The sequence below is a fragment of the Entelurus aequoreus genome, linkage group LG03 (assembly GCF_033978785.1).
Source record: "Entelurus aequoreus isolate RoL-2023_Sb linkage group LG03, RoL_Eaeq_v1.1, whole genome shotgun sequence".
In the NCBI taxonomy this organism is placed as follows: Eukaryota; Metazoa; Chordata; class Actinopteri; order Syngnathiformes; family Syngnathidae; genus Entelurus; species Entelurus aequoreus.
The window spans coordinates 11,237,217-11,249,346 of NC_084733.1; the positions used below are offsets into that span (position 1 = coordinate 11,237,217).

At 42.8% G+C, this 12,130-nt stretch overlaps 1 protein-coding gene across 2 annotated transcripts in view; it reads left to right on the top strand.

Annotated features, from left to right (window-relative positions):
- trim9 (tripartite motif containing 9) overlaps positions 1 to 12,130 on the top strand; it is a 79,121-nt gene that overhangs the window by 33 nt on the left and 66,958 nt on the right. For both annotated transcript variants that reach the window (XM_062041184.1, XM_062041185.1), the window contains exon 1: positions 1 to 872. This exon is cut by the window's left edge and continues 33 nt beyond it. In XM_062041184.1, coding sequence (XP_061897168.1) covers positions 1 to 872 — 872 coding nt within the window. The remainder of the gene's footprint in view (positions 873 to 12,130) is intronic.

A 12,130-nucleotide genomic window follows, 5' to 3' on the forward strand; every position in this document is an offset into this window, starting at 1 on the left:
CTGCCGCAGGTTCCTTCGCCGGTTCTTCCCTTCTTCTCCCTAGCCAGGCAGCCATGGACGAGATGGAGGAAGAGTTGAAATGCCCAGTGTGCGGCTCCTTCTACCGGGAGCCCATCATCCTGCCCTGCTCGCACAATATCTGCCAGGCTTGTGCTCGGAACATCCTGGTTCAAACCCCCGACGCCGAGTCCCCGCAGAGCAGCCGAGCTTCCGGGTCCGATTACGACTACTTGGATTTGGATAAAATGAGCTTGTACAGCGAGGCGGACAGCGGCTACGGCTCCTACGGGGGCTTCGTCAGCGCCCCCACCACCCCGTGCCAGAAGTCCCCCAACGGGGTCCGGGTGTTCCCCCCGACCGCCCCCCAGCAGCACCACTTGCTCCCGCAGCCCGCCTGCCCGACCCCCATCCCCCGCAACGCGTGCCTCACATGCCCGCAGTGCCACCGCAGCCTCATCCTGGACGAGCGGGGGCTCCGCGGCTTCCCCAAGAACCGCGTCCTGGAGGGGGTGGTGGACCGCTACCAGCAGAGCAAAGCGGCCGCCTTGAAGTGCCAGCTGTGCGAGAGGAGCCCCCGGGAGGCCACCGCGATGTGCGAGCAGTGCGACGTCTTCTACTGCGAGCCCTGCCGCCTGCGGTGCCACCCTCCCCGGGGACCCCTGGCCAAGCACCGGCTGGTGCCCCCCGCGCAGGGCCGCATCAGCCGCCGCGCCAGCCCCAGGAAGATCTCGACGTGCACGGAGCATGAGCTGGAGAACCTCAGCATGTACTGCGTGCAGTGCAAGACGCCGGTGTGCTACCAGTGCCTGGAGGAGGGCAAGCACGGCACCCATGAAGTCAAGGCTCTGGGGGCCATGTGGAAACTACACAAGGTGGGTGACGGCACTCTCCCACGCACACTACATTAGTGCTTCCCAAACTTTTTTTTTACCACCTCAGAAAAAACCTGGCTCTCCAATTACCACCATATAATGACCGACATTAAAATACAGTAGCATAGTTGGTAGAGATGTCCGATAATGGCTTTTTTTTGGCTGATATTCCGATATTGTCCAACTCTTAATTACCGATTCCGATATCAACCGATATATACAGTCGTGGAATTAACACATTATTATGCCTAATTTTGTTGTGATGCATTAAACAATGTAACAAGGTTTATATTGTAGCGTCCCGCAAGAGATAGTGCTGCAAGGGCTTCTGGGTATTTGTTCTGTTGTGTTTATGTTGTGTTACGGTGCGGGTCTTCTCCCGAAATGTGTTTGTCATTCTTGTTTGGTGTGGGTTCACAGTGTGGCGCATATTTGTAACAGTGTTAAAGTTGTTCATACGGTCACCCTCAGTGTGACTTGTATGGCTGTTGATCAAGTATGCCTTGCATTCACTTGTGTGTGTGTGTGAAAATAAGTACATATTATGTGACTAGGTTGGCACGCAAAGGAAGTGCCTTTAAGGCAGTGGTCCCCAACCACCGGGCTGTGGATTGATTGGTACCGGGCCGCACAAGAAATAAAAAATAAATAAATTTAGAGGTAGAGGTGTCCGATAATGGCTTTTTTTGCCGATATTCCGATATTGTCCAACTCTTAATTACCGATTCCGATATCAACCGATATAATAACTGGGATTTATATAGCGCTTTTCTAAGTACCCAAAGTCGCTTTACATGTTAAAAACCCATCATTCATTCACACCTAGTGGTGGTAAGCTACTTTCGTAGCCACAGCTGCCCTGGGGTAGACTGACGGAAGCGTGGCTGCCAATTTGCGCCTACGGCCCCTCCGACCACCACCTATCATTCATTCAACATTCATTCACCGGTGTGAGCGGCACCGGGGGCAAGGGTGAAGTGTCCTGCCCAAGGACACAACGGCATGGTAAGAGGCGGGGAGCGAACCTGCAACCCTCAGGTTTCTGACACGGGCGCTCTACCCACTACGCCATGCCGCCCCAATATATATATATAGTCGTGGAATTAACACATTATTATGCCTAATTTTGTTGTGATGCCCCGCTGGATGCATTAAACAATGTAACAAGGTTTATATTGTAGCGTCCCGGAAGAGTTAGTGCTGCAAGGGCTTCTGGCTATTTGTTCTGTTGTGTTTATGTTGTGTTACGGTGCGGGTGTTCTCCCGAAATGTGTTTGTCATTCTTGTTTGGTGTGGGTTCACAGTGTGGCGCATATTTGTAACAGTGTTAAAGTTGTTTATACGGCCACCCTCAGTGTGACTTGTATGGCTGTTGATCAAGTATGTCTTGCATTCACTTGTGTGTGAGTGAAAAGAAGTAGATATTATGCTACTGGGCTGGCACGCAAAGGAAGTGCCTTTAAGGCAGTGGTCCCCAACCACCGGGCCGTGGATTGATAGGTACCGGGCCGCACAAGAAATAAAAAATAAATAAATTTAGAGGTAGAGGTGTCCTATAATGGGTTTTTTTTTCCGATATTCCGATATTGTCCAACTCTTATTTACCGATTCCGATATCAACCGATACCGGTATATACAGTCGTGGAATTAACACATTATTATGCCTAATTTTGTTGTGATGCCCCGCTGGATGCATTAAACAATGTAACAAGGTTTATATTGTAGCGTCCCGGAAGAGTTAGTGCTGCAAGGGCTTCTGGGTATTTGTCCTGTTGTGTTTATGTTGTGTTACGGTGCAGATGTTCTGCCGAAATGTGTTTGTCATTCTTGTTTGGTGTGGGTTCACAGTGTGGCGCATATTTGTAACAGTGTTAAAGTTGTTCATACGGCCACCCTCAGTGTGACTTGTATGGCTGTTGATCAAGTATGTCTTGCATTCACTTGTGTGTGAGTGAAAAGAAGTAGATATTATGCTACTGGGCTGGCACGCCAAGGAAGTGCCTTTAAGGCAGTGGTCTCCAACCACCGGGCTGTGGATTGATTGGTACCGGGCCGCACAAGAAATAAAAAATAAAAAAATTTAGAGGTAGAGGTGTCTGATAATGGGTTTTTTTGCCGATATTCCGATATTGTCCAACTCTTATTTACCGATTCCGATATCAACCGATACCGGTATATACAGTCGTGGAATTAACACATTATTATGCCTAATTTTGTTGTGATGCCCCGCTGGATGCATTAAACAATGTAACAAGGTTTTCCAAAATAAATCAACTCAAGTTATGGAAAAAAAATGCCAACATGGCACTGCCATATTTATTATTGAAGTCACAAAGTGCATCATTTTTTTTTAACATGCCTCAAAACAGCAGCTCGGAATTTGGGACATACTCTCCCTGAGAGAGCATGAGGAGGTTGAGGTGGGAGGGTAGGGGGTAACGGGGGTGTATATTGTAGCGTCCCGGAAGAGTTAGTGCTGCAAGGGGTTCTGGGTATTTGTCCTGTTGTGTTTATGTTGTGCTACGGTGCGGATGTTCTGCCGAAATGTGTTTGTCATTCTTGTTTGGTGTGGGTTCACAGTGTGGCGCATATTTGTAACAGTGTTAAAGTTGTTTATACGGCCACCCTCAGTGTGACTTGTATGGCTGTTAATCAAGTATGCCTTGCATTCACTTGTGTGTGTGAAAAGACGTAGATATTATGTGACTGGGCTGGCACGCAAAGGAAGTGCCTTTTAAGGCAGTGGTCCCCAACCACCGGGCTGTGGATTGATTGGTACCGGGCCGCACAAGAAATAAAATAAATAAATAAATTTAGAGGTAGAGGTGTCCGATAATGTTTTTTTTTTTCCGATATTCCGATATTGTCCAACTCTTATTTACCGATTCCGATATCAACCGATACCGGTATATACAGTCGTGGAATTAACACATTATTATGCCTAATTTTGTTGCGATGCCCCGCTGGATGCAATAAACAATGTAACAAGGTTTATATTGTAGCGTCCCGGAAGAGTTAGTGCTGCAAGGGGTTCTGGGTATTTGTTCTGTTGTGTTTATGTTGTGTTACGGTGCGGGTGTTCTCCCGAAATGTGTTTGTCATTCTTGTTTGGTGTGGGTTCACAGTGTGGCGCATATTTGTAACAGTGTTAAAGTTGTTCATACGGCCACCCTCAGTGTGACTTGTATGGCTGTTGATCAAGTATGCCTTGCATTCACTTGTGTGTGTGTGAAAAGAAGTAGATATTATGTGACTGGGCTGGCACGCAAAGGAAGTGCCTTTTAAGGCAGTGGTCCCCAACCACCGGGCTGTGGATTGATTGGTACCGGGCCGCACAAGAAATTTAAAGAAAATTAAAAAAAATGTAGAGGTAGAGGTGTCCGATAATGTTTTTTTTTTTTCTGATATTCCGATATTGTCCAACTCTTATTTACCGATTCCGATATCAACCGATACCGGTATATACAGTCGTGGAATTAACACATTATTATGCCTAATTTTGTTGTGATGCCCCGCTGGATGCAATAAACAATGTAACAAGGTTTATATTGTAGCGTCCCGGAAGAGTTAGTGCTGCAAGGGGTTCCGGGTATTTGTTCTGTTGTGTTTATGTTGTGTTAAGGTGCGGGTGTTCTCCCGAAATGTGTTTGTCATTCTTGTTTGGTGTGGGTTCACAGTGTGGCGCGTATTTGTAACAGTGTTAAAGTTGTTCATACGGCCACCGTCAGTGTGACTTGTATGGCTGTTGATCAAGTATGCCTTGCATTCACTTGTGTGTGTGTGAAAAGAAGTAGATATTATGTGACTGGGCTGGCACGCAAAGGAAGTGCCTTTTAAGGCAGTGGTCCCCAACCACCGGGCCGTGGATTGATTGGTACCGGGCCGCACAAGAAATAAAATAAATAAATAAATTTAGAGGTAGAGGTGTCCGATAATGGGGTTTTTTTTCCGATATTCCGATATTGTCCAACTCTTATTTACCGATTCCGATACCAACCGATACCGGTATATACAGTCGTGGAATTAACACATTATTATGCCTAATTTTGTTGTGATGCCCCGCTGGATGCAATAAACAATGTAACAAGGTTTATATTGTAGCGTCCCGGAAGAGTTAGTGCTGCAAGGGGTTCTGGGTATTTGTTCTGTTGTGTTTATGTTGTGTTACGGTGCGGATGTTCTCCCGAAATGGGTTTGTCATTCTTGTTTGGTGTGAGTTCACAGTGTGGCGCATATTTGTAACAGTGTTAAGGTTGTTTATACGGTCACCCTCAGTGTGACCTGTATGGCTGTTGACCAAGTATGCATTGCATTCACTTGTGTGTGTGTGAAAAGCCGTAGATATTATGTGACTGGGCCGGCACGCAAAGGCAGTGCCTTTAAGGTTTATTGGCGCTCTGTACTTCTCCCTACGTCCGTGTACACAGCGGCGTTTTAAAAAGTCATAAATTTTACTTTTTGAAACAGATACCAATAATTTACGATATTACATTTTAAAGCATTTATCGGCCGATAATATCCGCAGCCCGATATTATCGGACTTCTCTATCCAAAACTAATGTAAAGAATCAAACAACAGAAGAACAAGTGATTATTACATTTTAACAGAAGTGTAGATAGAACATGTTGAAACGGAAAATAAGCAGATATTAACAGTGAATGAACAAGTGGAATAATAATACATTTTTACAGCTTGTCCTTTATAATTTTGACAAAATAATAGAATGAGAAATGACACAATATGTTACTGCATACGTCGCCAGACTAATTAGGAGCCTTTGTTTTCTTATTTACTACTAAAAGACAAGTTCTCTTGTATGTTCACTATTTTATTTAAGGACAAACTTGCAATAAGAAACATATGTTTAATGTACCCTAAGATTTTTTTTTGTTAAAATAAAGTCAATAATGCCATTTTTTGTGGTCCCCTTAAATTTAGAAAAGTATCGAAATACATTTTGGTACCGGTACCAAAATATTGGTATCGGGACAACACTAGTATGGACTATGATTCCTGCTGATATATCCGATCAATATCAGTATTCAGTGTTTCCCATAAACTGCCAAGATACCTGTGGCGGTGGGGGCGTGGCTATGTGCGTGGTCATGGGCGTGGCCACCATGACATCATCGAGTAATTTGCATAATTTACTACAATGATATGATTTTCTCTAAAAAGGTTCAAAAAATGTATACTTACTAATTAATTAATAACAGTTTTGTTTTAAACGTCCATCCATCCATCCATTTTACAATATAATTACAACACTTTGTGTACATATTTATATACAGATTTGAACAATAAGTTATTCACTGAAATATATTTATTAATTGTGGTTCTTACAAAAAATATATCTTATAAAATACAAAAGCTAAAATGTCTCTTAAAGCTCTGCCCCTTTAATTAGTGCATACTAAATAATTTAACTTTAGCCTACTACTACAACCATATTATTTGCCAGCAACATAAAGTGAAACAGAGGCAGAGGTGTCCTGCCACAGTCAGTAACAAATAAACAGAAAAACAGTAGTGGTCAAATACAAATAAGGCAACAAGAGAAGTATCCTACACTTCTCTTTTGTAAAGTAAATCTGAACAGCCTATCTGGGCATCTACATCAACTATATGATTTGCCTGAGAAGCTGGAAAGGACAAAAAAAAAAAAAAAAAAAAAAAAAAAAAAGGTATTATTTTTTATTTGTGGCGGACGTAATTCTTTCGTGGCGGGCCGCCACAAATAAATGAACGTGTGGGAAACACTGGTATTGGCCTATACTCAAGGCTCCAATATTGGTTTTGAAAGTAGAAAAGTTGCATCGGGAAAACTCCTATTTTCCTACTAGTACTGGTTTTGTGTCTGGGGAAAGGCAGGTGTTAAGTTCAAGTTAAAGTACCAATGATTGTCACACACACACTAGGTGTGGTGAAATTATTCTCTGCATTTGACCCATCACCCTTGATCACCCCCTGGGAGGTGAGGGGAGCAGTGGTGATTTAACCCTCAATTCCAACCCTTGATGCTGAGTGCCAAGCAGGGAGGTAATGGCTCCCATTTTTATAGTCTTTGGTATGACTCGGCCGGGGTTTGAACTCACGACCTACCCATCTCAGGGCGGGCACTCTAACCACTCGGCCACTGAGTAGGTGTACCTATTGTCGTGGCCAGTGAGCGCACAAATGCTCCCTTCAGGCACCCGACGCAGCTTAGAAAACCGCCTCGAGGAGAGCGTGATGCTATTTTGGATAATGATGTGGGCAGCCATCCTCCTGCACACTGTAGCCGGGCTTTAGGAGGATGCCCAGTACGTCGCCGTGCCACAACGCTGCAGGACCAGCGCTCCAATTTGCCGACACGTGTCATACGTACATGAAAGCCAGGGAAATTAGGAATGCCGATACCCGGCGGCCTCAGAAGGCGGCAGCTGCCGGTCGGTGAAGCCAACATCCGAGGCCTTCAGAGGCACAACAGATGGCCGACAGTTTGGTGGTGGAGATCTTCTGGTACTGGATCACGCTGCTTGAAGCTAGAAGAAAGACGATTCCCCGTCTTTTTAAAGTGCGAGTGCTACTGAGGTCATGTCCAGCCAAAGACAGGTATATTATATTATTACAAATATGTATATGCTACATATGTTTTGTTGTATTTTTGCCTTCTGTCCACATGTAACGTGCTTTAGATAATCAACAAGTATTTGCTTGAAACTGATATTTTTAAGTGTATTTGCTTTGTAGGATACATCAGGGGCGTCACTAGCTTTTAAGGACAGGGGGGGCTTAGCCCCCAGGAGATGGACAGGATGCGAGCGAACGTAGCGCACGAGCACAAAACTTCACAAACGGCTAACAAAGACTTAGAAATTATTCATTGTTATTATTATTATTTAAAAAACTGCACGTGACGAAATGAAATGCTCCCCGGGACGATGGCTTTTAACCATTTGTTTTCTTTTTCTTTTTATGTATTTATTCATTATACATTTTATATTAAATGTCTTGGTTTTTCCTCCCTCTGAAAATCCTATGAAATGTTTAACAAGCCATCCTATAATAATACAACAGAGTATTAAGAGTATTAAGAGTATTTTAGGGGGGCTTGAGCCCCCCTAAAATAGGCCTAACAACGCCAATGGGATACATAACTAATTTAGTGCTATTTACAAAACCCAAAACCAGTGAAGTTGGCACGTTGTGTAAATGGTAAATAAAAACGGAATACAATGATTTGCAAATCCTTTCCAACTTATACTATGGACTGGACTTCCACAATATTATGTCAGACCCACTCGACGTCCATTGCATCCGGTCTCCCCTAGAGGGGGGGGGGGGGGTTACCCACATATGCGTTCCTCTCCAAGGTTTCTCATACTCATTCACATCGACGTCCCATTGGGGTTGTGAGTTATTCCGTGCCCTTACGTGGGCTCTGTACCGCGGATGTCGTTGTGGCTTTTGCAGCCCTTTGAGACACTTGTGATTTAGGGCTATATAAATAAACTTTGATTGATTGATATTCAAGTGAGTAGACTGCAAAGACAAGATACTTTAACGTTCGAACTGGAAAACGTTATTCTTTGCAAATATTAGCTCATTTGGAATTTGATGCCTGCAACATGTTTCAAAAAAGCCGGCACAAGTGGCAAAAAAGACTGAGAAAGTTGAGGAATGCTCATCAAACACTTATTTGGAACATCCCACAGGTGAACAGGCTAATTGGGAACAGGTGGGTGCCCTGATTGGGTATAAAAGCAGCTTCCATGAAATGCCCAGTCATTCCCAAACGAGGATGGGGCGAGGGTCACCACTTTGTCAACAAATGCGTGAACAAATTGTCGAACAATTTAAGAACAGCATTTGTCAACGAGGGATTTCACCTTCAACGGTCCGTAATAGCATCAAAAGGTTCAGAGAATCTGGAGAAATCGCTGCACGCCGTGACCTTCGATCCCTCAGGCGGTACTGCATCAAAAAACGACATCAGTGTGTAAAGGATATCGCCACATTGTCTCAGGAACACTTCAGAAAACCACTGTCCGTAACTACAGTTTGTCGCTACATCTGTAAGTGCAAGTTAAAACTACTATGCAAAGTGAAAGCGGTTTATCAACAACACCCAGAAACGCCACCGGAACCAATGCAAACGCAACTAACGTTGACTGAGTGTTGTTTAAAGGAAAGGCCATGTAATACAGTGGTAAAAATGCCCCTGTGACAACTTTTTTGCAACGTGTTGCTGCCATTAAATTCTATGTTAATGATTATTTGCCGAATAATGCAAATTGCATTTCTCAGTTCGAACATTAAATATCTTGACTTTGCAGTCTATTCAATTTAATATAAGTGGTTTTCTTAAGTGTTCCTGAGCCCATGTGGTTATATCCTTTACACAGAGATGTCGGTTTTTGATGCAGTGCCGCCTGAGGGATCCAAGATCACAGGCTTTCAATGTTAAGTGCAGTGATTTCTCCAGATTCTCTGAACCTTTTGATGATATTACAGACCTTAGATGATGAAATCCCTAAATTCCTTGCAATAGCTCGTTGAGAAATGTTGTTCTTAGACTGTTCAACATTTTACTCACTCATTTGACCCTCGCCCCATCCTTGTTTGTTTCATGGAAGCTGCTTTTATACCCAATCATGGCACCCACCTGTTCCCAATCAGCCCGTTCACCTGCGGGGTGTTCCAAATAAGTGTTTGATGAGCATTCCTCAACTTTCTCAGTCTTTTTTGCCACTTGTGCCAGCTTTTTTGAACCACGTTGCAGGCATCAAATTCCAAATGAGCTAATATTTGCAAAAAATAACAAGGTTTTCCAGTTTGAACGTTAAATATCTTGTCTTTGCAGTCTGTTCAATTGAATATAAGTTGAAAAGGATTTGCAAATCATTGTATTCTCTTTTTATTTACCATTTACACAACGTGACAACTTCACTGGTTTAGAGTATTGTACATCATAATTCAGCAAGCATTTTTATAACGGTAAATTTAGTACCGTAAATACCTTTTTTTTGGTAACAAAGTGCATTATGTAAATACTTGCTAAAATGTGAGGGCTGGACTTGTACTTTATAAGTCCTCTTTTCCAAGTGTGATCACCCATCGTGTAGTTTTGGCCCGGTTTAGTTCAACTCCTTCTTCCTGGCTCCGGCACAAGAATGAACTGAATACCGGGACTTGCTTGGTATGGTCACCATGGCAACCACAGCAACCCACAGGGTTTGGCCGACACATTGAACACGTTTTTTTTTTATTGTGGGAACACTTAAGTTATGAACCTCCGCTACATTTACTGCCGTCTGGACACTGACTCCACGCTCAAAAACACTTCATTAAACGACTACAGGGGGTCCACAAAGTCTGGGTACATGGTTAAAAACACATCATTTTTAAAAAGAAAACAATTGTATTCAATTCTAATGTTGATAAATAATATTTTCAACATGATTTCCTTGATTTTCAAATCTTTAATGAAATTGATATTTTCATCCTGTACCCAGACTACAGCAGGGGTGGGCAATTAATTTTTACCGGGGGCCGCATGAGCAACCCGAGCATTGCTGGAGGGCCACATCGACAATATTTCAATTAAATTTTGCTCAATATTATTTTTGATGTATACCGTAAGATAAATAATAATAATAATAATAATAATAATTAATAATAATAATACTTTCTTTTAACCTAACTTAACTTTATACCAAAAGCACTGCTTTGGAAATCATTTGTACCCCTTTCAGAGATCACATTTAATTCCCCTTTAACATCCTCATGTTGCACAATGAAATGTAAGCATATGATGATGAAGTGTGCATTCCTGTAACTTTCTCTAGTAACAGCATTCCATGATTAATATAAATAAATTAACATTAATAATAAATGACAGTAAAATAAGCACACGTACGACTGAGGAGTGTTTGAGTTGTCCGACTTTTTGTGTGGCCATAAACGCACCAGTGGATTAGTGGTATGCGTGTTGGTGACAGATGACAAGTTGGTTTTGGCCTGGTTTGTACGGCAGAAAATGACTAGTTTTTCGAGATAGAAGTGTTTTACTCATGTTTTTGGTGTGGTTATGGCCGAATATAGACAGTTTTGCTCAATAAAGTGATCAATATCATTCCTGGCCTCGAAGCATCTCGATAGACGTTACAATAATTGAACGGTGTTCAATTGAACGGTGTTGACGAATACCGTTAGGGCCGCTTGTTGTCACTGTCACTCAGAGTTGCATTGCAAAATTACACAGAATAAATGTGTTTATTTTGTTTAGAATTCAGATGGGATTTGATTTGGTGCGCGGCATATTTTTGCTGTGCGCAGAGGACGCTTGAGCAGTGCGTAATTGCGCAGGCACGCACCTTAGAGGGAACGTTGCTTGGCAGTCCATGTCTTGTTGAAAACACGCCATTCGTCATCGACTTTTCTCTTTTTAGCGTCTTGGGTGTAAACCGTGCATCACTTGTCGCTGTGCACCTTCACTCACAGGTTACACACGGACATACGCCCATAAATAACACTTTTCAGAATAAAAGCAGCACAGTTGTATTGCACGCACGACATAGATGTTTTTTAAACTTTATTTTGTAATTTGTGATTGCCGCTGTTCACATTCACTCACAATCACGCACGCGCATACGTCCACACGGAAGTAATACAAATAACGCTTTTCAAAACAAAAGCAGCACCGTTGTATTGCACACTCGACATAGATACTTTTTAAAATGTATTTTGTAATTTATGATTGGCCTCACGCGGGCCGGACAGGGACGCACAAAGGGCCAGATGTGGCCCGCGGGCCGCAGAATGCCCAGGTCTGCTGTACAGGGTCTAGGTTAGTTTTTGCCTCATCCTTCACTTAGAGCGTAAGTTAATAATAAACTACCGACCTGATAAGTAATAAAGAGAAAGAGGAAAAAGATGATACAGTATTATCTGCTCCCAGATGCTACCTAGTGGTTGTTTGAGCACTGGATAGTCCCACTCCTTAATCTAAAGGCTTAGTGGCCACATGTGTGGACAGCACCTTTTAGCTCTTATTTCCAAAAATGTGTTATACTGCCATCTGGTGGTGTCAGAAGAGTATAACATACAATGGAATATGAAAAAAAAAAGAAGTGTAAAACTAAGAATTAGCATGTCACTAAACATGAAGTACACGTTTGTGTACTTATGGACTAAGTACAACATATCAAAAGATGATTCTTAGTTTTTATTCTAATTAGGGTCCAATAAGCCCAAATAGCAAAGAGAATTAAAA